The sequence below is a fragment of the Athene noctua genome, chromosome 3 (assembly GCF_965140245.1).
Source record: "Athene noctua chromosome 3, bAthNoc1.hap1.1, whole genome shotgun sequence".
Lineage (NCBI taxonomy): Eukaryota > Metazoa > Chordata > Aves > Strigiformes > Strigidae > Athene > Athene noctua.
This window is the reverse complement of record NC_134039.1, coordinates 8,890,637-8,915,441: the sequence shown is the minus strand read 5'-3', so window position 1 is coordinate 8,915,441 and position 24,805 is coordinate 8,890,637. Positions and strand designations below refer to the sequence as shown.

Here is a 24,805-nt window from a genome sequence, read left to right as displayed (position 1 = left end):
ACTTTACAAGTTCACACATACAGAAATACTCTGCTTCCCCAAGCAGGCCATGCATTTTAAGAAGTAAAACATATCAGGCTTTAATATGGGAACCTGACAAGCTGTTACCATGCAAGAGAACCATGCACTGCTATAAAACTGTTATCACAGAGACATGTATGAGGAGCAGGTTGTTCAGGAGAGAGCATTTCAAGTTCATAGTGCTGAATCATCCAAAACAAGTAAATGTGTAGTTGGTACAAGCTTTGAGCAAAGGTGTATACTGTAAGACCCAAATCATTGTTCTCTGCTCTTGAGCTATCTAGGCATTAAGCCAGTTCCTAGAACACTGAAGGCAGTGGAATTCTGCTACATTTTCATAAAATTAACCTAGTACCTGGGGAAAATGCCTGGAGCATATTTTTTATCAACATAAAAGGAAAACTGCTTTAGAAATAGATGGTAATATTTTTCCTAAGCACACGTGTAGAAGTCTAGCAGTCATAACTTCACTTTTAAACGCATTCAGGTATCTACATTCATGACACAAAAGCAACACAGGGTCACAGTTTCCACCACATCACACCAACTTGCATTTTTGGGACCTAAAATAGTACCTAAAGAAAATCGTATGAACAAATAAAAATGATCATTTTTTAAACTCTGAAGGATATCAGTTAATACCCCTTTCTGTTTTTGAACCAATTGTTCCAGTTCTTGTTCTTTTGAAAGGAGCTTGCACTCCAGTTCTTGACTGTAGGACTGAAACCTCTCTGTGTCCTGCAAAATTCAAAGAGGAAATGGATTAACAGAACAGCACAACTGTGGCAACAGGAGGAGACATAAGGAATCAGGCACGAAAATAACAGGCAAGCTTTTCACAGTGAACGTAATGAGCTACTGATAGAATTCAGTTTAGGGACGGTATCAATCATGAATCTCAACTCTGAGCTTCTGTAAACTGGTGTAGTCCAGCAACTTCAATGACTGCAGTTGCTACAGGACACGCTGACTGCACGTGAGTAGGCATCAAGTCTACAAAGCAGAGGTAGAAGTCTTCTATCTTAGGTAGGAGCCTTAGGAGATTAGTCAACCTAAATCAATGAAGCTAGAATGCATCCTTCTATCTCCAGATACACATACTCTCATCCTCTTACACACTAGCATTCATGTTGCAGCAGAGAGCTGCTTCAGAGAGCTAAACAAGCAGAAAAAAACTAGCAAAAAAGTGAATACCTTTCTGCAAATTTACAGCCTGTCTGGCTTCCTGAATCAGACAACTGCTGACACAGAGAAGTGATGGAAATGCACTGATGGAAACAACCTAGACAAATTTAAATTATTAAGGAGTCATACAGTAGCTCACACACAAGATACCAGGATTGACATGGGAGATAGAAGCTACTGACACACAGTCAAGCAGCTCAGGTTGAAGTAAAGAAACAATACCTGCTACTAACAACATTTTGTCACAGACATTCCACTGGTATAAGCAAGTGATCTGGGCTCCAGGCTCTGCAATTCATTTAGCAACTGTATCAACCTGTCCACTAAGTATCCTGCAATCACTGGGAACTCCCAGTCCTATCTGAGACTATTCCTTCAGACACTCCTCAGCCCAGACAAACTCTCAGACCTCCCCTCAGTAAAACTGGGTTCCAGAACCCAATTCATATTAGCTGAAAGTATGTTCTATTCCTCCACAACAGGCTTCTACTCTCTAAGGTTCCCAGGAAAATGCCTCTAAACAAAAATAAAAATTCCTTCAAGACAGCAATGGTTCTTACATGCTTCTCCCCTTCAGCAGTACATGTAATAGGGTAATCAAATGCATGTTAACTGACTTCTTATGTAAAAGAATATATAACCAAGTCAAAAAGAGAGACTAACTGCCCCTTTTGTACAACCTTCAGTCAGCAGGGTATTGAGTATCATAAATAGCTACAATTTGTACTCTGCATCTTACCAATTTCTTTACATGTATTCTTCAAGAACTGCTCTTCATTCAGGCCATAATAATTCCCCTTTCATATCACATCAATGCATCTCTCCAGGCTGTAAAGTCTTTGTGAGACTTCGCATTAGTGAAAGAATTTAACAGTCAGATCTCCCCAAATTAGTCATGCCAAGAAACAATACTTCTTGAGCGTCTGACAAATTAATGTGAATGCTGACTGAATTGGCTTCTGAATGCTGGCTTCAGTGGGAAGCTTTAATGAAAAAGCTTGAAAGAAATAGCTTTACCTCAAATATACAACTAATTAGGAGATCCAACAGTCATTGCTAATGGAAAAGCCTTTGTTGTTTTAGGATTTTCAATACAGCTTCAGTTGTGGGCTATTAAGAGCATATAAAATATTTCTTCCACAACAACTGCTGTCAGGCAAAGTTGCAAATACTTTTTATCCTTCAGCTGATACACAAACTTTGCATAAAGGCTTCATCTCATCCACGATTAAAAACTGCTCTCAGCTTGGAATGGAAAAATCTTGAAATGTATAAGCCAGGTTCACTACCCTGTGAAGCAAGTGAAAAGTCTGATTCCTTAGACAGCTAATTAACGCTCTTTTTGCCCTAACACACTTTATGTCAGAAAACAAAAAATACTTCATATATTTGGATCACTAAAGGATTTTTTTAGATATCATATTTGACCAAGAATGGAGGCAGTCATTAATTGATGGATATCCACTAGTTTTGGCAACATTTTGTGTACCGCGAATTTTTTGAAATCAAATGTTGGTTTAATTTAAGACTGCCTTAAAGACAACAAAAAGGCATGAGCCTTGATTGGTTGTCGCAGGCCACCCAGAGAAGCTGTGGAACCTCTATCATTTGCACACTCAAAACTCAACTGGACAAGTCCCTGAGCAATCTGATCTAGTTTGAAAGTTAGGAGCAGCAGAGGTGCCTTCCCACCTAAATGATTCTAAGGTGACTCTTTCCTGGAGAATATTGCGAGTTCTTGTTAGTTTCCTTGGTTTAGGAGAAAAAAACAGGACAGAAAAATCCAGAGAACAACTATGAAAGTAGTAGAGGATATTTAAAGGAGACTTTGTAAGAAAAGGGAATTAATTGTCAGGTGCTCGGCACACACCTTGGCAATGACAAAAGAATCTGACCTGTGTTTACTTTGCAAATAGCCATGGTGGTTTCAGAAATTACCATCACTTGATTCATCTCTTGTTGCTCTTCAGTGAGAACTTATTCCCTCCCCAAAAGCAGAGACTGCAGAACTCAACAGGATTAGTGCTGCTCTGAACAATCTCAAAGAGCATTTTTCCTAATTGTGATCAGAAGCTGGACCCATAGCAGCATCAATAATACAATGAGGCTGTAGTTCAGCTGACTTTCAAAAGAATGCCAGCCACTACTGTATGCCAACCACCGAGCACAGGACATCAGTGCTCCTATCATCCAGCAATTCACTTAGTTTGAATCTGCAGAGCCTGGATCAGTACAAAAGTAGCAGTGAGGTAAATGACCCTTTTTCTTATTCTGCTGTGAAATGCACTTTGTGGACTTACATTTCACACCCAGAATAAGTACAAAACCACTAGAAATGGGAGCAGAATCCATGCCCACAACAACAAAGAGACACTCACTTTCAAGAGAAACTGCTCTTTCTCCTTTTTGATTTGCTGTTCCATTTCCTCATAGAGATGTTGAATTTCTTCATCATAAGCAGCAATTTTCCTAGTAAGAGATAAAAGTATACTGAGTGGTGCTTTGTAGCATTACTTCAAGTCACGGTTCACATGACAAGCTAAGCCCCACATTTCTGCCTTCACACAAGACTCCAGAGAATGTTCTAGGGTTAAGAAAATGGGAATTTTTGTGCAGGAAAAATCACAGATTTTTTTTTTCTCATGAAAGGAAAGCTTCAACTGCTCAAAGCCTAATAAAGCTACACATCTGATGTTTCCATATAAAGCAGATGTTCATTATGCAGTTTCGATGACTACTAAATGTTAGGTTTAAGGAACAGAGCTTCCTAGTGACAATTCTAAGAATTCCAGAGCCTAAGTTTGCCAGTTAAAAGAAGTATTTTCACTGCAACTTCATTTTTTTTTACTCTGGAACTGCACTGTTCACTATCCAAGATCATTGATTGAGGTATTTCTATCATGTCTAAGACATTTTACCTTGAACAGACTTTTCAAAGTCCTTCTTGAAAGCTGCCTTACTGCCTCTAACAGCTTTGATGAAACAATTTGAAAAGCTCAGGTGAACAACAGAAATAAATATGCTGCGTACAAGTGTATCTGACTAGAAAAAAGGAAGACCTACAAAGCTCACTTCTTCCAACAGAATATGGCAATTAATACCACTGCAGTTTGATACATGAAGGATCACATTGAACAGATGCTTTAGTTTGAGCAGAAAAAATTTAACTGTTGAAAGGAAACAAGCCAGATGCTTTGTTCAGCTTCTATTCATTCTATTCCTATTCTATTCTATTCTATTCTATTCTATTCTATTCTATTCTATTCTATTCTATTCTATTCTTTTCTATTCTATTCTATTCTACCCTATCCTATCCTATATCCTATATCCTATATCCTATATCCTATCCAGGAACTGAAAAGCAAAAACCACTTTGCATCAAACTCAGGGGACATCCTAGAAAGACTTCTAATAGATTAATAGGGCCTTTATGACACTACCATGTATTCCCTCACATTCCTCTTGCTAGAGTTGTTCCTTAAGCAATCTGCAGAATGCTTCTTTTACAAATAAAGTACATAATCTCCTAGGGCATCCACCTCAGTAAAAGCAAGAGAAGGAATATACAGTAGAAAAAAAAGCTGTTGATTTTGTAATCTGGGTATCTACTTTTTTTTTTCCATACCTAATGCTTTCCATATTCTATGTTTTCACTTATTTCACTCTTCTCAGTTAAAACTAAGCCAACTGGAAAGAAATTTCACAAAATTTACCTACGCTAAGAAGAGTAAGAAACAAGTCTTTCTTTCTCCCTTTCAAACATCAGAACACTTGACATTGCCAGCTTGCATTTTCAGTCACAGGAAAAAATGTGGGGAGGAAGGCATTTGCTCAGGATTTACAGCAGCAGTAAAGAAATATCAAGCTACACTAATCTGAGGAAAACAATTGCTGTCATTTAAGATTTTTGTAAACTCTGATTAGGTGAGAAAAGCAGCCCAGACAAGGGCCTCTTCATGTGACTGCAATACTTCAAAGAGAGAGTGACAGAAAATCCAGAAGCCCTTTTTGCTGCCTTTCTCCCCTTACAGTGTAAAGTCAGGTCATGTTCTGATCTCAGATTTTATTTAATTATAACTAAGAAAATGCTTCATAAGAAATTAGCACTCATCAATGGAATAAAATTACACAAATTCATAAAGAATTAACAATTATTTAGAAAGGTATGGCAGAGATGCTAAGATCATATTTAAAAATACTGTATTCATGCAGTATAATGTCACTTTCATCAGGGCTAGATTGACTATATACTGAAATACCCTGTAACTCTGTACAGGCAGAACACATTGCACAGCAACCAGTGGTTCCATGGGAATCATAAAGATTTTCTTTGCTTCTGTGTGACAGGAAGAATAACTTTAGTCCCATATTATTAAGTTGCTGATTTAGATCTTTCTTTCCTCATATGTGTATGGAAGCAAAGGATATTGGCAGCACAAACAAGACTACATCCAGGAGGTACCTCTAGATGAGGAATCTTTTTAGTTGGTCTGGCACATAAGGACATGCCATTTCTGCAGGCTGAATATCCCCAAGCATGTCATTCATGGTCTACCATTCTTAACTCTGAGCAAATTATACAGAAAGATAAATTAGTACTCTGTTACAATCAAAATTGTGACACAATTATAAGTAATGTAATTAACAAGCAGCAGAAAAAATAATCCAATACATTAGCTGGTAAATATTCCCCACAAGTAGAAAAACAGTTAAAAGCCGTAAGGGCATATCACTGTTATGTGAAAATACAAAATCTCTATTTCCTGGGATCATACCATTCAGTTTTACTCAATGCATAATTGTATAATTTCAGCAGTAATGGATAACGTGATCTTTCTCTTTCCAGTAAGCTGTGGAATAAACAGAGATGGAAACGAATGGGAGACAGAGCACATTAACCAAAATGGAATGTCATGTGAGTTCACTAAGTTCACATGATGAGTTCAGGATCCCTCTCAAGGGCTTAATTTCTGCCTGTTCATGTAGCTGCAATGTGAAATGTCTGAGTTTCACAACTGCTGTTCATGCAGTTTGTAGTAATGGTTCTTCTTTTCCCTTAAAAGAATATAGTGATTTGTGCACTTTGTGCACTAATCTGAGACACTGATTCTCCTCTTCTTCCACAGAAGGTGTACTCTGACACTGTCCCGTGCTAACCCAGTGAGAAGTCAGTTCATCCTTCCCTTCTCCTTTACCCTTATGTTTATCTTCTTTGTTTAGAACTCTCTTGTTTGAAGCACAGTCCACCTTTTTACTAGGTTTGTCTTTCAAATGCAAAACACAGCAGCAGACAGGGCTAATGGCAGTTGAAGATTTTATCTGCTATTAGAAGAAAAAGGTCTCTTTCTCACCTGTTTAAGCTTACTTCCTATTAGCCTTAATAAATGCCCCTTGGTTCTGCTACTAGGGATTTGAAAAAGTTCCTCATTTAGCCTAGTCAGTGGTCTCATTTTTGTAAAGGTCTATCAGATCTCATCCCACCCTTTACCTCCTTGCTCAGTAGAGCCTACCTTTTAAAGATAGCTATCTCAGAATAACTGTTCCACTCCTTTAACTACTGAGCTGCCATTCTCTGTATCTTTCTTCATTCCACTACATTCTTCTTGTGTTGCAGAGACGGGTATTTCACTCAGTACTCAAGATGTGGGTGCATCAAGATTTTGCAGTGGCAAAAACATCCTTTGTCATGTTCTCAGTACCCTTCCTGATCATGTATAGCATTTTACTGGGGTTTTTTGGCTGCCACTGCACCCTGAACTGATGATTCCAGGAAGCTCTCTGTGATGACCCCAAGGGCTTTGTCCGGAGTTGTAACTGCCCATTCCAAGCTCAGTATCATGTAAACATGACTTAAATTATTTTATCTTCCTTACATTTATCTACAATGAAGTTAATTTACCACTTTTTTGCCTACTCAGTACATCACCCTATTATTTAAAAACCACCAGTGCTGCATTTAAGAAGACAGCTAATTTTAAATTAGCACTTACCATTAAATACAAATATCAGAAAATCAAGGAGAACTAATTTACTCCGCCAAACAAAAACTCTATCTGTGTAAATGCCAAAACCAAAATGGAAGAATATAAGGAGCTACTAGTCCAGACTTTGAGTGCACAGCTCAGCTGTTCCAGCACCAGACCAGATATATGTACAGTATTTAGTTTGATAAGTCAGTGTAGTAAAAGTCTCTCACTTCTGTTTAAATGAAAAGGAATAAAGAAGCAAATGAGTATTTATAAAAGGGGAGGGTTTAAACCTCATAATTTCATCTTGCCTTAAAATCTACAAATATAGGCAACAGCTCATCATCAGTTTGTAATCATTTATCATTACGATTATCATTATGATTACAAACACCAGTGAGGAGAACACCACCATTTCTGGGATAAGAGTGTGGCTATTTGCTTCATTTTCCTTAAAGTATATTGACTTCCATATAAAAACTCATTAGCAGTATTTTGGCTGTTGTTCTAATGAACTAGGAGTACAGATCACCTAAAAGGAGAAACATCCCCATCATACAGAATATGTCTGATGCACTGACAGACCTCTTCTGGAGTGTATCATGAAATATCTGGTATCTTGCTAGGAATATTTGTTGAAACTATTTAACTAAGGGATCACTGTGGTAGGTTTTAAGTTTCTTCTCGAACAATTCTTTTAACTGCTTAAAATAAAATATAAAACTGAGGTGAAGTTAATATCTGACAAAATCAGACTGGATCATTTTACCTGAAATACAAATAAAAGAGACCTTTAATACTGAAAAAAATATGACCTGTTACCAAGTAACAAAAAACCAGTCACACACTGAGTGTGCACAGTGTCATAATTTACGTACAAAAATCCTAGTATCTGTAAGAGGGTCAGCAGTAGACAGTACAATACGCAAATCTCTTCTTCAAGACTATTTAAAAGCTACTTATTTGGCATATAGAAGGTTTCTTTAAATGTATGTGCTCATATATATATACACACACACACATATATATAATTAAAAATTCACAGGGAGATCAACCCTATGCCTTTGAGTAATACCCAATAATTACAACAAATTTCCTCTACACAGGATCATGCCGCATGTTATAGATATGCATTAGAAGCTTACTTGTAAGTTTACTGAGTTCTATGAGAACAGGATTGTAAGAGACATATTAACACTGGTACAGGTTAAGTGTTAAAGTGTCAAGGTGACCAGGCCTTAGCCTGAGGGTTAACTAAAACGGCAAAGCATGTGAAATTACTGGGCATTTAATGAGAAATTGCTGGATATAAGAAATAACAGCGAGAAACTGACAACAGTTACAGCTAGCACCCTGATGGGTGATGGCTTTCACAGGTGTTTTAGGAGGAATTGTGCAGTAGACTGCCAACCTTAGACTACCTGAAGGACACTATTATTCAACACCTCTTGGGGAGAAGAATCTTGCCAAGGAAAACAGCATCTAGATAACCACATCAGTAACACCATATAAATCAAGATTACTTAAGTACCAGTAACAGAAATATGAAATTTGCATACAGATGTAGAAAAACTGGAGCCAATGTCAAAAAAATATTTAGGGACATGTTTTTTATTTATAAGGAGACAAAGAGAAAGGGACTAAGGTGGATGTGAAGTGGGAGGATAAGTGGCTTAGTCAAGTGTAAGCATCCGATGATTAGTGTATTTGTCTGGTCAAGCCCTGTGTCTGATTATCACACCCTATACTATATATCTTCTTAACACATCCTATTTCTAACTGTGTGAACTCAATGTCTATTCTGTATGGGTGTTATTCACAAACACACTTGAAGCTGAACTAGCCAGCAAGGAGGAGATCTCCATCCATAAAAACTCAAGGTCTGAGCTGATGACTGCAGGTAAAGGGACTAGGTTCTCAGCATGGCCATTAGATGGACTTACAAGAGCCTCATGCTAATATCTGAAGGATCTGTGATTGCTAATAAGTGAGCAAATGAACAAATTCTGGTAGCAAATTTCAATCCAGCTGAACCAGCCAGAGAGTAGAAGACCCAAATCTGGAAAGACCCAAGGTCTAAGTCAAAGAATAGGTAAGGTGCCCAGGGTGCAGGCAGGGACATTAGGTAGACTAAAGTCCATGCTAATATTCAAAGGATCTCTGAATGCAGGTTTGATTCTGAATAATGTAAATGTGGGGGATGGCTGCATGTGTGTATGTTTTCACTAATCAAATTCACTCTTGATAAACTGGACAGGAGATGCGCTTCTGTGCTGATCACAGCTATTAAACAGACAAATTTATTCATACAGTTCCCCCCAAAACACTGACAAGGGTCTGATAAAAAACCCACAACAAAATCACAAAACAAACCCTTCAGCACACATGGTTATTGATAATTTTCTAGTCTAAAACAGACAGCACAACTACCTCTATGCTGTTGCAAACTGACTAGCTGTCTGCAGGCTAAAACCACACTTGCAGACTTAGACGAAAATGCTGCTATCAATACAAACCAATTGTCTTTAATGACTATATATTTTTAGTCTTTTTCTTTCTTCGGAAGCTTATTACATTCCCAGAATGCCCAAGAGAGTGCTGAACAAATGAAGTAAATGTTCAACAATGCATTTGCCTTTACTACTCAATCTGTAAGAACGTAAAATTCAGAAGTGACACTTTATAATAAAAATACAGGAGAACTTCAACTATAAGCATTATTTTGCATTCTCTTTAGATTTAGTATCACAGGGGTTTTTTCCCTCTACACAGCTACACATTAAAGGATGATCTATTAATGTTTAGTACTTATATATTTGCTTTCATATCTATTTTATATATTTGTTTATATATATATACACATTATAAATGTTTTTATATATAAAACCAATATATATTGGTTACTATATTTCATGTTTGCTTTACGTGTGTATTTAACTTACATTTTCACTGGTATCAGTGCTTTGGGCTCCTTTAACATCTTAAACCTCTCATTTCTCTGGCCAGTTCATTCAGATTTATAGCTTTTCTGCATGCAATATTTGCGAAGCACACAGACAATTTACCAGATTTACTGGTAAATCTGACTGTCCTCTGGAGTCAAACTGATTAACTAGAAGTTAATTGCTTAATACTGCCTTAAAACTGCAATGCAATAATAGACTTCTGCAGAAGACTTTCAGTCAACAAAATCTGTTAACTGGAAGAGAAAAGCTAGATTCAGCTACTTCCACATTATAAATAATTTTACTGGTACTCTTCATGACTAATAAAACTTTATGTTATGGGAACTCTTGTGATTACAGTCCTCAGTTCTGCACTGAAATACCTTGTTTATTTCAAAGGTTCAAATAGTAGGGAAGATAATTGTAAAACTACACAGACAGTACAACAAAGAGAAATACTAACTTTTTTAGAGCACATTCCAACTCGTTCTTTTCATTATCTGCTTCCTGGAGCTGGGAAAAAATTCTGACCAGGAACTCTTCAAAACTGGAAAGTAAATGAGGTTCGTCTTTTCTCAGCTGCAACCAAAGTTGCTTCACATCACTCTCACTGAAAGAAGACATAAAGGATTCATTAAAACAAGATCCTAGTGGATGAAGGCTTCAAGGCATCACTAGTCAGAACACAAAGCTTATTAAAAACCCAGGCTCCTTAAGCAGTGCCAGATTTGAAAAGGATGAGGTAGATAGGAAATGGTGGAAATTGCATTTATTAAAAGAATGCATCACAAAGTTCAGCCATGCATGACTGCAGAGAATCACAGGAACTGCTTGTTTAGTGGGTGACTTGCCAGACATTTCATCTAAACAGGAATGGATAAGGAGACAGATGAGATACACTGTACTATCCCATCACTTCTATTAGAAGAAGTTCCCACGAATCTAGTAGGGAGGGGACAGTGGGAAGGCTAATCAAAAACAATTCCTCATGAGATATGAATGAGACTCGGTCTCCTAAGTTACTTAGACAAATTAACAAATTGCATTTGCACTATTTTCTTTCATTTCCAACCCATTTTAATTTCACAGTGGGACTGCTACAAAAATCAGAACATGAAATCTTGAAAATTTTGATTTAAAGATTTACCAGGAGTATGTTTTGTTTACAAATCTGTTCAGCAGGTACTGGAAAAAAGATGTTCTACTGTGAACAATAACAGGTTTTTAAAACTTTGCCAAAATTCTCCTGAACAATTTCTTTTGTTTGTTTCTTCCTGACTCATTCTCTTCCACGTGCATTGTAAGCCTGAACTTAGCCAGAAAAGAGTTCTATATTTAAAGGACAGAAAAAGTGGGTGATAAAAATCTCTTCATAATGAAAACCTTTCAGGATGACTGACAATCATCTCTTTCCTGTAACAGGCAGTCAGGTGAAAAGAAGCACTGATGTGCACTTTTATTTCATGGTAAGGATCACTTATGCATTTCCAAAACATTTGTCCTCTCTGTCCAGATTCTCTCCCATTTTTACCCCATGATGTTTTTTGATCTAGAACATTCATTGTGATTGACCAATGAATGTCAGGCCAACACACAAGAAGCTCTTAGAAGCAGTTTTTGGGTTTTGTGTTTTAGAGTGAGTCATCCTCGTCCTGAAAGAGGTAGTGTTATTAGAGCAATCACAATTGCAATTATGCACAGAAGGAAGAAAAAGGAGAAAAAGGGAAGAAAACATTCTTTCTTATGGTTAACTGGTACACTTTAAACACAGCTCTTTCCAAAAAAAGCAGTCATTGTGTACTGTTTGATTGAAAATCAGTGGCATCTGTGGATTACATGCTAATAACTATGTAAGTTCAAAACTCATGGTACGTTGGTGGGCTAACAGTATAGCTTTCACATGCACAAACACACGTTTCATATGCATGAAGTACAATAGTCTTGCTCTTGGAAATTGAATGGCATTTTATCATCTTTGACAACCAAGAAAATTGATCTTTTAAAAATCACTGCATAACTGAACAGCCTTGGTTCTTGTCATTCACCTTGTATTCCATTAAAGTCAAACCCAGAGCTGAATCATAAAAGATCATACAAGCTATTACTATTGCTGCGGAGACTCACTCATCCAAAACCATTTTAGCTCCAAGCCGATCCATCAGATTTGAGAATTGAAATTCTTCATCCTCATCATCATTCATGGTCTCTTCGCATTTAAGTGGGTGGGATGTTTCACCTTCTGACTGCTGCATCCTTTCATTATTCAAAGCAATCTGTCCCAAAAGAAACTGACCTAAAAATTAGAAATTACATATGTTAGCATTTTTACAATTCACCATGAGAAGCAATGTCACTGAACAGCAATGTACTAAAGATCAAATTTTACAGTAAATATGATTTGTGAGGGAAACAGCTAAACTTGTTTACAAGAAAAGGGAGTATAATGAAACATCAAAAGGATGAGGCATGGCAAGAAGATCCCTGAGTTCTATCCCTTCATCTATGCCTTCATCAGGCAAAAAAGCAAGGAGACCTGCATGGATGAACAAGGAGCTCCTGGACAAACTCAAACACAAAAAGAAAGCACGGAGGGTGGAAGCAAGGATGGGTAACCTGGGAGGAAACAGGAATACAGAAACATTGTCTGGGATGCAGGGGTGGTTAGGAAATCTAAAGACCAAATGGAATTGCATATGGACAGGGATATGGGAAAAAAAAGAAAAAAAAAGAAGGGCTTCTCTAAGTACATAGGAGACAAAAGGAAGACTAAGGAAAATTTGTCCCTCAATGAGATGAGGAACTTGGTTACAGAGGACATGAAAAAGGCGGAAGTATTGAATGCCTCCTTTGCCCCTGTCTGTACTAGCAAGACTGGTCATCAGGAAACTCAAATCCCAGAGATGAGAGAGAAGGGTTGGAGCAAGGAACATGTACACCTGGTGGAAGAGGATCAGTCAGGTCAGGGAATAAAGTAAACCGGACATATATAAGTCCATGGGCCCTGATGGGATGCACCCAGGAGTGCTGAGGGAGCTGGCACATGTCGCTATGAGGCCAGTCTTGAGTCACTGTGACACCACTCCTGATAATCTTTGATAGGTCATGGTGACTGGGAGATGTACCAGGAGAATGGAGGAAAGAAAATGTCACTCCTATCTTCAAGAAGGTCAGGAAAGAGGACCCAGGGAACCACAAGCTAGTCAGCCTAACCTTGACCCCTGGGAAGGTGATGGATCACCTAATGCTGGAAACCATTTCCAGACACATTAAGGATGAGAAAATCACCAGGAGTGGTCAGCATGGATTCACCAAGAGGAAGTCATGCTTGACCAACCTGATAAACTATGATAAAGTAACTGGCCAGGTAGATGAGGGGGAAGCAGCAGATACAGTCTACCTGGACTTCAGTAAGGCCTCCATCAAGCTGTTGAGCATTCAGTGAGGTAGATTGAAAAATGGCTGAATGGCTGAGCCCAAAGCGTGGTGATCAGTGGTGCAAAGTCTAATTGGAGGCCAGTGACTGTACCCCAGGGATCAATACTGGGTCCAGTCCAGTTTAACATCTTCATTAATGACCTGGTTGATGGGGCAGAGTGCACCCTCAGCAAGTCTGTAGATGACACCAAACTGGGAGGAGTGGCTGATACACAAGAGGGTTGTGCTGCCATCCACAGGGACCTCAATAGTCTGGAGAAATGTGCTGACAGGTACCTCATGAAATTCAACGAAGGGAAGTGCAAAGTCCTGGGAGGAACGACCTCATGCACCAAAATATGCTGGGAGCCACCCAGCTGGAAAGCAGCTTGGCACAAAAGGACCTGGCAATCCTGGTGGACACCAGTTTGAACAGGAGGCAGCAATCTTCCCTCGCTGCAAAGAAGGCTAATGGTATCCTTGGCTGCATCAGACAGAGTATTGTCAGCAGGTTGAGGAAAGTGATCCTTCCCCTTTATTCAGCACTGGGGAGGCCACACCTGGAGTACTGTGTCCAGTTCTGGGCTCCTCAGTACAAGAAAGACAGGAACATACTGGAGAGAGCCCAACAAAAGGTAGTTAAGGGACTGAAGTATCTCTGATATGAGGAAAGGCTGAGAGGGCCGGGACTGCTTAGTCTAAAGAGAAGGTTCAGGGATATAATCAATGTATACAAATACATGAAGGGAGAGTGCAAAGAGGACAGAACCGGGCTTTTTTCAGTGGTGCCTAGTGACAGGACAAGAGGCAAGGGGCACAAACTGAAACACAGAAGGTTCCATCTGAACATGATGAAACACTTTTCTACTGTGAGAGTAACCAAGCACTGGTACAGGTTGCCCAGGGAGGTTGTGGAATCTCTCTCCTTGGAGATAAAGCCATCTGGACACAGCCCAAGGCAATTAGCTTGAGGTGGCCCTGCTTGAGTAGGGGGCTTGGACCAGATGACCTCCAGAGGTCCTTTTCAACCTCAACCATTCTATGATTCTGTGATTCAGATATTCCTGGCTATTGACACCACATCATAGCCATGAGAGACTTCCATGAAAGTCATGAGACCTTCTCAAAAATTTTTCACTAGCCAACAAGACATGATGTTACCTTGTATTTGCTCTAGTGAGTGTTGAGAACACTATAGAAGATTATAAGAAATAACCATGGACTGACAAATTAGTTGATTCAGTTTAAACATGAGGCTAAGCAAAAATAGGTATTACTGATTCTCATATCAACTGATATGAACCATATCAACTGGTTAGAAGGGTTCAAGTAAATTACCAAACAGGTGAGGCTTGAAACTATCTTAGAATTGAAAGCACACAACTATCTGAACTCATATCTCAAAGTGGGAGGGTGTGGAGAGGACACATATGTAGAAAAGATCTGTCTGTATCTGACTGCATCTGATCTGCCTTCAGATCTGACTGTATCAATATTGACCTCAAAAAAGAGGTAAGCTGAGATCCTACAAGGAATACAATGACCAAAAAAAGAAATCGACAACTTGGAGATAAAAAGAGTATATATATAGACAAGAGAGCAAAAAATACTGAGACTTGCAAAGAATACTAAAATAAACAGCTACAGGCTTTTTAGTGACATCCATAAAAAGAAAGGAAGAAAGAAATACAGTAGTTGTACAGTGAAGTTGCAGAAGTGAATTTGCCACATGAATAATCAATGTACTTGTGCTCAGTTGGGGAAGACAAGATACACTGAGTGCACCCTCAGCAAGTGCACTGACAACACCAAGCTGTGTGGTGCAGTCAACACGCTGGAGGGAAGGGATGTGCCATCCAGAGGGACCTGGACAGGCTGGAGAGGTGGGACAGTGCAAACCTCATGGAGTTCAACAAGGCCAAGTGCAAGGTCCTGAACATGGGTCTGGGCAATCCCAAACACAAACACAGGCTGGGTGAGGAGTGGATTGAGAGCAGCCCTGCAGAGAAGGACTTGGGGGTAGTAGTGGTTTGAAAACTGACTATAAGCCAGCAGTGTGCGCTCGCAGCCCAGAAAGCCAACTGTGTCCTGGGCTGCATCAAGAGATGTGTGGCCAGCAGGTTGAGGGAGGGGATTCTCCTTTGCTACTTCCTTCACCTGAGACCCCACCTGCAGTGCTGTGTCCAGCTCTGGGGCCTCCAACATCAGAAGGACATGGACCTGCTCGAGCAGATCCAGAGAAGGCCACACACATTCCTTACCAGGACATGCTGAGAGTTGGGGGTGTTCAGCCTGGAGAAGAGAAGGCTCCAGGGAGACCTTATAGCAGCCTTCCAGTATTTGAAGGGAGCCTATGGGAAAGCTGGGGAGGGACTCTAACAGGGGGTGTAGGGATAGGACAAGAGGTAATGGTTTTAAACTGATAGAGGGTAGATTTAGATCAGATATAAGGAAGAAATTCTTTACTGTGAAGGTGGTGAGGCCTGGCACAGGTTATATTCTAAATTCTAGTACAGAAGTTACCTCAGACTCAAGGAAACAAAATACTGGTTTTATGGTTTTATCATCTCTATCTTGCATTTTTTCTCACAGCACCCAGCACAGCATGTTGACAACAGAAACAATAGACTATGTTGCAAAAAGGTTACAGTAAATTTCAGATTTGCCACCATTTAGAAATATGTACGGGATTCTCCCATACTAATTGGTACAGCACAAGTTTTATCCAGACGTTACTCTGCTTTCTCCAATTCTAGTTTTCTAAAGCAGCCTTTATCTAGTACAGCTTCTGCTTCTACTAGAAACATCATCACCTAGCCAAATGTATAACTATCTAGCCTGGATCCCTAGAAAATAGCTGTCAATCCTGTGCAGCAGGTTAAAATGTAGCATGCTTTACACTGTCTTATCCTTACATTTTCTGTGAACCCTATATACAGGTACTGTTGAAGGCAGTGCCTTGTCTGTGGCAGTCTGTGTAGTCTGCTTTGTGCAGGTCTTTTGTGTGTCTGTGCGTGTGCATGTGTGGGTGCCTATAGGATACACATTTGACTTCATTACCAGTTGAACCTGCAACAGGAAAGCAGTGGCCACATCCATCTGTGTCTCTGAACTGGGCTGCAGCAGCTGGGCAGAAGGAATCCCCAGGCTCTGGAGCTGCTGGACATGGCAGCCACTTACAACATCCCTTAACACAAAATTTTGTTTTTGTAGAGACTACTTATGAAAATAATCTCCATTTAACAAAGAAATATGTATAATTTACTTATGAAAAATAAAGCAGTAACACATTATTTCATTTTTAAATCCTGACAATTTGCAGATTAAAGCATATTCTTAGTTAAGATACTTGATCTATCTCTAAAATGGGAGAGGTAGGAGATAAGAGAACTAAAATTTCAAATTATTGCAAACAAAAATGAAGGTCCTGTTTGCTGGGCCTACTACATAGTATTTAAATGGAGATTTAATGTTACAATTCACGTGTCGGAGAGATTCAGTTTTCTAGAGAAAATACTTAAACCTGATGCTTATAGTCAGCAGAGCTATAATTTAAGTACAAAATTGATTCTGCATAAACAATCAGTCTCACTAACTAACATTGTCATCTTACCTGGAACCTCACAGCTGGGCAGAAAACAACTCTTTCACAAACACAAAAAACATGACAGGAAGAGTGCTGTTGCAAAGCAGGCAGTTACAAAAGACTTAACAGCTCCCATCATTCCGTAATAATAATTGCCTCATCGTGTTTTGTTTTGAAATAAAGTGACATCATTTGAAGAATTAATTTGTTGTAGAAAACATTCCTACAGATGTAAGGACAATGGTATTAACACATTTTCAACATTGTCTTAGATTAATCTTAATTATCTTTCAGGTCTTATGACCTGATATGAAATAAAACACAAGATTCTTTTCCTCCAAGAGAATTTTCCAAAATTCGTTCATAGATCTACTCCACCGCTTAAAACAGGTTACATCATATGTCTCATACTGTGCCATCTTACACAGGAGAGAAAGACCCTGGAGCTCTTTGTCTATTTATAGACACAATTTGACCACTTCATCTGCTACATATATCTGCTGTATCTAAGGAACAGTCTGGCTCCCTGTGTGCATCGTTAAGCATACTGTTGAGATAAAATGTGTCTTTATTGATGTGAACAGTACAGAATATGAATAAAGCTCTATAAAGGAGTCATGCTTTCCAAACTCACTGAATCCTGTGGTGAACTCCTTTGGAGTAAGTGAGCCGTTGCCATCAGCATCCAATGTAACAAAAACTTTCTCAAGTTCTTCCAGGCTAAGAGGCAACTCAGGATGCAGTCTCTGGAATGACAAAACATGCCAACAACTTTACCCACTACTACAGGATGAGAGGAAGACTAGATTCTACAGAACATCCATAATACAGAGTTAAAATTTAAATGCATCTGTTTACCAGAGTTAAAATGTAAATACATCACAGAGTAAAACATCATCAACTGAGGGAGATTTGCTTTTACAACTTCATTATTTCCTTTTATGAACCCTTTATGACAAAGCAGTGAGAACAATCTCCTTGTGACACAGATTCCAATCACAAAGGGACGAGGTAGAACTTGAGGTGGAGTCTCAGCCTTCTGGTGAAATGGCTTGATTATCTTGGTGAAATGCCTTGATTATCATGCAGCTGGACAAAGTTGCAAGCAGAAGTGTACACCTAGTTCCTTCCATGTCATGAGGTCAAGCAAGAGACTCTCTAAACAAGAACATTATTGAGGGTATACTGTCCTAATTAAAGCTGCTTTAAAATTTGTAAATAAATAAATAAATAAATAAAACAAAGCTAAGAAAGCTGCAGTGTCCAAGGAGCAAACCTGCTGCTCCAGTAATGAGTTAAATGTAGTTCATGACCATCTACTTCAGAACTGCAGCATGCTCACACCAAAAAAGACAAAACTTAATGAAACCAGTTCCACAAAGTCAAATATTTTTTCCTGAGAATCTAAAGACAGGCAAAAAAGAAAAAAAACATTTTTTTATCTGGCCCTAATGGTTTTACTGTAATTCTTTTAACATTATAGACAGATTCCTGGAAATAACAGGAAACTGGAGTGGCAAACAACTACAATAGCACCAGGAGATAGCACTAGGAAGATTAAAACCTTTCCTCAGCTTGAGAAGCAATATAATATCACCGGCGAACTCCTCTGCTTCATTAGTTAAGATTTTAATCCCTTCCCTGAACTCCTACTGTATATACAACATATTAAAAATTGCAATCAAATAGGTTGATAAAGTTCATCAGAACAAAAGTACTAATCTGTTCCACTACAGGGAAGGGATTTAGGGCCAAAGAAAGCTTCTCCTGCAATCCAAGAACAATAGAAAACACTATTCAACACACCAAGTCATACAGCCAAAGTAAGAATTAGCTGAGTGCATTAACCAGGGTTTAGGGTATATATTAAAACCTGTATGAGTTGAATGGAAGAGTAGTAAAGGGAATTCCAAGGTGATCTTGAGAAGGGAAAGCAACAGAGCTTCCAAAGCACAGAGCTACATGGAATAGTCTCAAAGGGATTTCCAAGCAGGATTAATTATGCATTGTTGCCTGCTTCCAAAAAAACTAAGAAAACTTGATGTGTATTCAGGCTAAATAAATTACTTCATCAGCAATACACCTGAGTTATAATAAGTTTCTTACTTAAACACACATATCTTCCCAAAGCTTTATATTTTAATCTCTTAGATCTACAGGGAAAATTTTAAAAATTAGCTTCTTCTGCAAAATTCTTACAGCCTACGCTGCACTGATGAGAGAGAAGGTGCTTCAGACAAATTACTCTTTTTACACTTAGAAAAACAAAAACTGTACTCCCACTGCCAGATATATGGGACCTGCTGAAGGAGTGCTTCCTGAGAGCTGGCTGTCCTCTTCTGACCATGTCATGAACACAGACCTACAATGCTTGTGGGTTTTGCTGCTAACTTGACCGATAAATACATGTTTCTCCAACTACAGTTGGAGTGCCCTATTGCAGGGTTCAAATTCTGAATTGAATTTTACTAAGTTTGCAGTAGAAAACACCACAATTACTTGCATTTTCTTGAAAACTACGAAAATAGGAGATTTTGAAGAATGTATCAACATTTTGCTCCATTATATTCCCTGTGGGTAGTTTATGATTTATGGACTTTGATGAACTAGGGCCATACTAACCATTGTTACTAAGATCAAGTCAATGTTTTCCCAACCTCTTGGTTTTGTTCTTCAAAAAATTTGTAAGGTTTTTTTGTTAGTAACTAAATCTTATGGTTGGTCTCATAGGTGTGTTTTTGTTTATTTGCTCATTTTGAGCTTACTGTAAAAATACGTAGATCCTTTCAACATGAGGCTCTTAAAAATTAAAAAAAAAAAAAAAAAAAAGAAAAGAAAATATTTCCAAAGATATCACTAGAGCTTAAAGGGAAATTATCTGAATTGCCAGTGTGCTCTGTGCTTTCATGACATCTATGTTTACTTATCTAAAAATACCAAGCTTTTACTCTGCTAAATAAAAAGACAGAGGTCAAATAGCTAAGAGCAAGATATGAACCCAATTCTGCTATACACATTAAAACAAAACATTCTGCAACACTTATTCTCCTCACTCACGATAAGCTCAAAGCCCGAAGTGCAAAGCTGTTGTTTCAAGTCTCATGCAGAATTTGCTTTCTTGCAATTTCAGAAAACCTTGTTTGTTTGAAAGTTAAGCACATTTGATATTTTGAAATGGAATGAAAGATTCCAAACAACTAGTATTAACATAATCTCAAAATAAACAGCATGATATAATATGGGAGTAGTAAATCTTTAATATAATAATTATATTATAGACACATCAGAAAACTTTGTTTGCAGGATCTGTTTCACTGAAGTTAATTGGATTTTAGATACTCAGCACTCTCTGTTGAAAATTATGCCTCATATCACATGATTAAAGATTTAAAAGCTTAATGTTAGCATCCTGCATTTGAAGGAATGCTTCATTAATGGTAAGTAGTGCTGAACTAACAAAAAGCAGGATCCAAAAGTGATCAACACTTGATACCTTTTAAGGAAAAACTGATTTATTTTACTGATTTATGTCTTCGTTATAGGGAGTGAACATAATGAAAAGTGCAATCAAAATCAACTATACCGATTTTAAACTCATGCTTGCAATACAGGGTTTCTAGTTAACTAGTCATTTTTCTCAATGATTAATGAATGAAGCATAATGAATAACTGCAGTAGTATATGTCTAATGTACAGTTGTTTAGTAGAAAACATCATTATTTTGTATATTAATAAAATAAAGGATACCAAATCCATTAGAAAACGTAGATCACTGTCACTGGTGTCCAAACAAATCTCTGTCTTACTGAATTATAAGGAAGATGGGACAATGAGAAAGCTATCACTGGCTTCAAAAAATCAGGGTTTCTGAATTGCTGGAATTAATGAAAAAGACTTGACTTTATAGTTTTTATTCACTGTCACTAAACTACTGTAAAGTCAAAGGGAGTAGATGGGTCTCACCCCATTTTTTTGTCAGTGGAATCTCAATAATTTCAGCTGAGTTACTCCTGTTTACTAAAGTGTTGAGTGCAGTAAGGACAATCCAGTATCTTCAAAATGTCTATCTGTGTAATATTATCTTTAATTGGATCATCAGGAAATAAAAGTAAATATAAAAAACATCTTCTCAAGTATTCTGAGTACCCTTATTTCTGTATTCAAATGAACCAGACACTTACATATATACTGAAGTTGTCAGACACGGTGAAGAAATACTCATGGTGAAATAGAAACGTGCTTTATCTGTACTTTGTAACCCTTTGCAGCCCTTTTTCTACTGCATTTCTTACAACATATGTTTTATAACCTAAAGTATAAATTTACCAGCACTCTAAAACCTAGAATCAAACAGAAACAAACGTTTTTATGTTCCTCGCAAAGATAGGTATTAAAAACCTTCATATACACATATACATATATGGGTCTTCCAGTAGGTGAAAATACATGGCATTCCGTTTTTGGAAAGACAATAAAATTATAATCCATTAAATTCTCTATAGGTATGGATTTACCAAAATTACCACTAACAACATATTTGTGTTTGCATTCAGTTACTTCAATGAGATAATGGTAAAGCCTAAAGCACAGCAAACACCTGCATTCCTGTATTTTTTCAACTTTGCAGAATTAGCACAGGTCATCACAAAACTCAGAAACACACAACCACCAGAATCTGAGCAATTTACTATGAGGTTTTTGCTTTTCCAACATAGGTAGTTAAAAGTGTTGCACTTGTATTTTCCTATATACAGACACATCTGTTTCTGAGGATACAGAAGGTTTCTACATTTTATATTAGACGCTTCCATTGGTATTAGTTTGTGCTGAATTGATTTTGCTACCACTCCCCAATTCTATTTCATCCATAAGTACTCAAGTAGAAATGGATTAGCACAATGAAATTATGCTTTGCATGTGAAGCATGAGTACATTCTTGTTTTCTGCCACATATTAGTTGAAATCACCTTATCATTTCTGCAGTATGCATCCAATCCCATTTTCAAAAGATTTTGTTATATAGTTGGGTTTTTTTCATCTACATTTCCAGCAAATCTTATTTTGGCCCCTCAGACAACTTCAGAACAAATTGGTAAGATTACGGTGAACACAGTGATGCTAAAATACTGTTTCTCTATATTTCCTACATATATATGTGATCCAGTTGAGAGTTCACCATTGTCTGGCAGGTGAAACCAAAGTGAAAGACTTTAATTTTGTGGAAAAAACAGAGAGATGAAATTGGTGAACTGAATACATTCATGATGCTGTGACCAATCACAAAGTAATTAATTTACTGGAGTTTCAACTTTGTCAACAATAATGGAATTAATTCACCTACTTCAATTTTCCACTTTTTTGTTGCTTTGTCTGCGGAAACAAATGCAAGCATTATGTAAGACTTCAAAGAGATCATTTATATCCTGCATATCTCTTTAAAGTTATCAGGAGGGCGCTACAATTTTTAACCCTAAATCAGTCTCAACTCATTAAGGGCATTAGGAGCTTCTTTCATTGTGCGTTCACATAGCAAATTTTGTTTTACCTGCATGTCTTGACGAGTGATGAAGCCTTTGCCTTCCAGATCACAAATCTGGAAGAACTCATGTGCTTTCCCCAACACAGTTAGTCGTGGGTCTTGTTCTCCAGTCCTGTTCCTCTCTGCATCTCCTGGTGGCACAGGATTGGCACAGTCTCCTTGTATTCTGTCCATTGTCACAACCTCAGCACAGGAATACTTTGGGATGCTGCTATCCCATTTACGCATAAATTCTGATCTGAAACCTGTGCATGGAAGGTAAGGAAAAGAGCAAATCAGACCCTCTTAATGAGGCTTTCCACAATTTCTCAGCAATCATCTCTTTAATTAGGCACTAAAGCTTAGAAGAAGAAAAAGCTTTTTGAAAATGCCTACCCTGATGGCCCACACTAAAGACACTACAAATGGGAAGCTGAATGAGGAGGAGGGAGTCTGAGGGAAGGAGAAGACAAAACTAGCTCTGAAAAGGAATCTCAAAGCAAAATCAGACAATTTAACAAGAAATATAGACAATAAATTAACCTGAACAAGAAAACACAGGAAATATGGGTAAATGAAAGAATCATTTAAAGACACTACAAGTATTCAACTGGTATCTTTTTGACTCTGATCATCTTAACACCATGTATCAGAGTGTGCATCCAGTGCTTTGGAATACAGTTCATATAATAGCTACAGAATGGAAGGTAATTGATGACTGATGGAACCCAATGAACCACAGTGTTTACATCAGTTAAGTAAATTAAGAGAAAGACAACAGATTACGGAATTCTGAAATATTTCCTTAGATCCATCCTTATTACTTAGGGCTTTGACTTTCAGCTGTGAAGGAGAACTAATTACTAGTGAACTTGGTGGGAACACTTCATAAGCTAATCACGTTCTAAAGAGCTTCTGTGAAAATTTGTACTATACCCCCTGCATAAAAATATTTGTATATATTTATGTTTGGCTATAATTGGATCTTAAATTCATTCTAAGAGGTCAGATGTAAATAGTTTTCCCCTTCCAAATGTGTACAATTGTACAATGCACAGTATCAATACAAAAGGAGCAGGCTTTCCCAAAAGCCTATGGGCTCAAAGGCACTACTGACTAATCATGGGTTGTCATCCCTGACCTGATGTCTGTAAGTCTCCCTGCATGATCCTAACTCATTATCATGTGGGTAAACCAAGAAGAGAAACAGTCTATTTCACTGAGGTACTGTGTATTTGTGACAGGCTAAGAACACATGTACACTCACCAGGACTCAGATGATATGCAACAACTTGACTTCATATCTGCATCTTGAAATTGTATTTCCCTTTTTCTAAATAGGTCTACCTGAAGTAGCCACGAATTTGTCTGATAATTTTAAAGACAGAGAAGTATTTTGAGAGGCATTTGACTATTATAAAGGAACATAGCCTGATTCTGATCCAGCATGACTTGTACAATCTAAGAACAATGCCAACAGAGGCCAGTGGGAATTATTTGAATCTGAAATGTATGTTGTCTCCAGAGTACAGACCTTGGTATTGCATGGATGTGAAGGCAGAATGTAAGGAAACAAGAACTTTAGCTTGCCTACTCATCTTCTTAAGGAGAAAAGGCTCTGATCACACAGACAGAGTAACTCAGAGTCTGCTTTCTTCTGTGCTTAAGTTCAAACCTGGCAGTGCTTTATACCTCTTAAAACACAGCATCTTCCAAGAACTTCTTAGATGTACAGTCAGTCACACTTGCAGTGGTTTCCATGACAAAGTGATTTCTCCAATAGCTATGGGCCAGGCTATTGGACTTCCCATGTTGCATGTAAGTATAAAAGCACTGCAGTCAGGCCACTGACTTCAAACCAAGTTAGGATGTTGATGAGCAAATCACTCACCCCCTCTGAAACCACATCGCAAAAATATGCAAACATGAGTAAATTTTCATCTCCCTCACTCTCTTTTGCAACTCCAATCATCCCAGGGCTGTTCTTCAAATACTCTCCAAAGGTGAAATAATTTTGGCTTAATGACCAAAGAACTTAGCTGTCAAAATCCTTCCTAAAGCAGAGTTACAAGCAGCACAAGAAAAAACACTCTATGAAAGACAAAGGATGGCTACACCCAATACCATCCCACCTTAGGAAACTCTCAGAATGGGTCTTACTTCAGTTTTA

At 38.1% G+C, this 24,805-nt stretch overlaps 1 protein-coding gene across 1 annotated transcript in view; it reads right to left on the bottom strand.

The window, feature by feature from the left end:
• Nucleotides 1–22,830, bottom strand: part of CRACR2A (calcium release activated channel regulator 2A) — a 52,964-nt gene extending 30,134 nt beyond the window's left edge. Inside the window, exons 1-6 of the mRNA XM_074901242.1 lie at nucleotides 22,663–22,830; nucleotides 17,752–17,863; nucleotides 12,242–12,410; nucleotides 10,581–10,727; nucleotides 3,585–3,675; nucleotides 664–759 (exon numbers count right to left, since the gene is read on the bottom strand). Of these exons, the coding sequence (XP_074757343.1) occupies nucleotides 664–759; nucleotides 3,585–3,675; nucleotides 10,581–10,727; nucleotides 12,242–12,410; nucleotides 17,752–17,863; nucleotides 22,663–22,830 (783 nt within the window). The remainder of the gene's footprint in view (nucleotides 1–663; nucleotides 760–3,584; nucleotides 3,676–10,580; nucleotides 10,728–12,241; nucleotides 12,411–17,751; nucleotides 17,864–22,662) is intronic.
• Between the last annotated feature and the right edge of the window lie 1,975 nt (nucleotides 22,831–24,805).